The 2,074-nt window shown below is 33.6% G+C and overlaps 1 protein-coding gene across 1 annotated transcript; it reads left to right on the forward strand.

Moving 5' to 3' along the window:
* The first annotated feature begins 380 nt into the window (after positions 1-380).
* LOC145017101 (histone H2B.4-like) lies at positions 381-1,049 on the forward strand. The gene has a single exon (XM_078975183.1). It carries the CDS (start codon positions 468-470, stop codon positions 873-875), a length of 408 nt encoding a protein of 135 aa, XP_078831309.1. The 5' UTR covers positions 381-467; the 3' UTR covers positions 876-1,049.
* Positions 1,050-2,074: the final 1,025 nt, after the last annotated feature.

Consider the following 2,074-nt stretch of genomic DNA (forward strand, 5'->3'; position numbering starts at 1 on the left):
TGCTACTTGGGTGATGTTTAATAATATTTGCTGTTCAAAAAAAATTATGTATAAAATTAACTTTAATGTTTGATATATATTAATAATGACATAAAACTTATAGTATACCGATAAAAACTCGTAATACATAAGTTTTAACTCGGTTCAAAAATAAAAAAAATATGTTTTAACTTTTAATGGAGAGTGCACGTGTTTTATTTAACCGCCAAAAGCGAAACTTTTATGGAAAACACCGAAAATTTCAAATCTATCATCAAATACCAACAAACCATCCTGACCGTCCAACGATTCACTTCTTAAATCAACGGTAGAAAATCACGATCCGCGTCAATCACAACCAACCAATCACCACACCCTTCATCACCCTACATAAACAAACTCCCCATAAACCGCATCTCCACACTACGCTTTCGTTCAAACTCCTAACTTCCCCTTACACACAAACACACAGTCAAAACCCACCAACAATGGCACCAAAGGCAGCAGCGGAGAAGAAGCCTGCAGTGGCGGCAGAGAAGAAGCCAAGAGCCGAGAAGAAGCTCCCCAAGGACGCATCCGCCGCCGGAGCAGACAAGAAGAAGAAGAGAAACAAGAAGTCGGTGGAGACCTACAAGATCTACATCTTCAAGGTTCTGAAACAGGTTCATCCCGATATCGGAATCTCAAGCAAGGCAATGGGGATCATGAACTCGTTCATCAATGATATTTTCGAGAAATTGGCTCAGGAAGCATCGAAACTCGCAAGGTATAACAAGAAGAATACTTTATCTTCCAGGGAAATTCAAACCGCTGTTAGACTTGTTCTTCCCGGTGAGTTGGCTAAACATGCTGTTTCTGAAGGTACCAAGGCTGTCACCAAGTTTACAAGCTCTTAGATTTAAGATTTTATCAGATGTTAGTTGTTTTGTTTTGGTAGAATGGTTATAATGGTATAACCGATTTAGGATTTGTGATTGTTTATGGGAAATTGATGTACATCAGTTTGTTTCAATTGCTAGAATCGTTGCAAAATCGTAATTTTCATTTAATGGATTTCATGATTAGTTATCTATTATCTAGTAATTTTGATTTAGATGAATATCTTCGTGTGAAACTTCTTCATTATATTGCTTCGTTTGGTTGTTACGAATTGCATCGGTTTTATAGAACACAATTTTTTTTTTGTTCCTAATTAACCCTTGATTGAAATCACAAAGTGGCTATATCTATTACTCTGTAACCAAAATCGATCGTGTTATTATTAATTTTATTGTTATTTTAAAACCCATTATATGAATTGGGATAAATATTACAGTCTGATAGAAATCGAAGATAGAAGTCTACGATTTTTTGAATCTAAAATACAATACAGCAAAAAGATAACGTCTCTTGTTTTTTTGTAGCATATGTCTACAATTATTTTAAGGTTATTTCATACCCTATATATATATATATATATATATATATATATAGAGAGAGAGAGAGAGAGAGAGAGGTAGAGGTAGAGGTAGAGGTTCATTTGGGATCACCTATATTTTGTGAGACATAGGGGCCAAATATTAGTCTTTGATCAAATTTGATCTTGTGGTTCAAAAAAAAAAACCCTGATTTAGGAGCTTAATTAAACACTCAATGGTAGATTAGTCAGATTTTAATCATATAATGGAATCCTATGATTTACACGATCTTTCCTTAATCAACGTACAAAATCAGATTCGCTCTTTCATTCGATGATTTCCTCGGATGATTTTCTCAATCGCAATGAGTTTTGTACGTTAATTGTCACTCATGCTACAATGATTTGTGATTTTACAGGCTTAATGAAAGAGAATTCAATTTTTTTAGACAATTTGGTTCATTAATCTGCTGTGATATCAACAATCGGTCAATAAGTTTTTGTTTTTTCATAGATTTACAATTGATCAACAATCGTTTTCAGAATTGTTTCAATCACAAATCACAAACTACAGAAGGATCAATAAGGAATGATTTTTTACAATTCATCATCAAAATAGAACAATTTCTCTATTACAGAAGGACCATATGTAGGGATTTATTTTCATCAATTTTCCTTTTACAGGAGGTTTGTAAATAA

The sequence above is a fragment of the Lactuca saligna genome, chromosome 9 (genome assembly GCF_052625555.1).
Source record: "Lactuca saligna cultivar CGN05327 chromosome 9, ASM5262555v1, whole genome shotgun sequence".
Classification (NCBI taxonomy): Eukaryota; Viridiplantae; Streptophyta; class Magnoliopsida; order Asterales; family Asteraceae; genus Lactuca; species Lactuca saligna.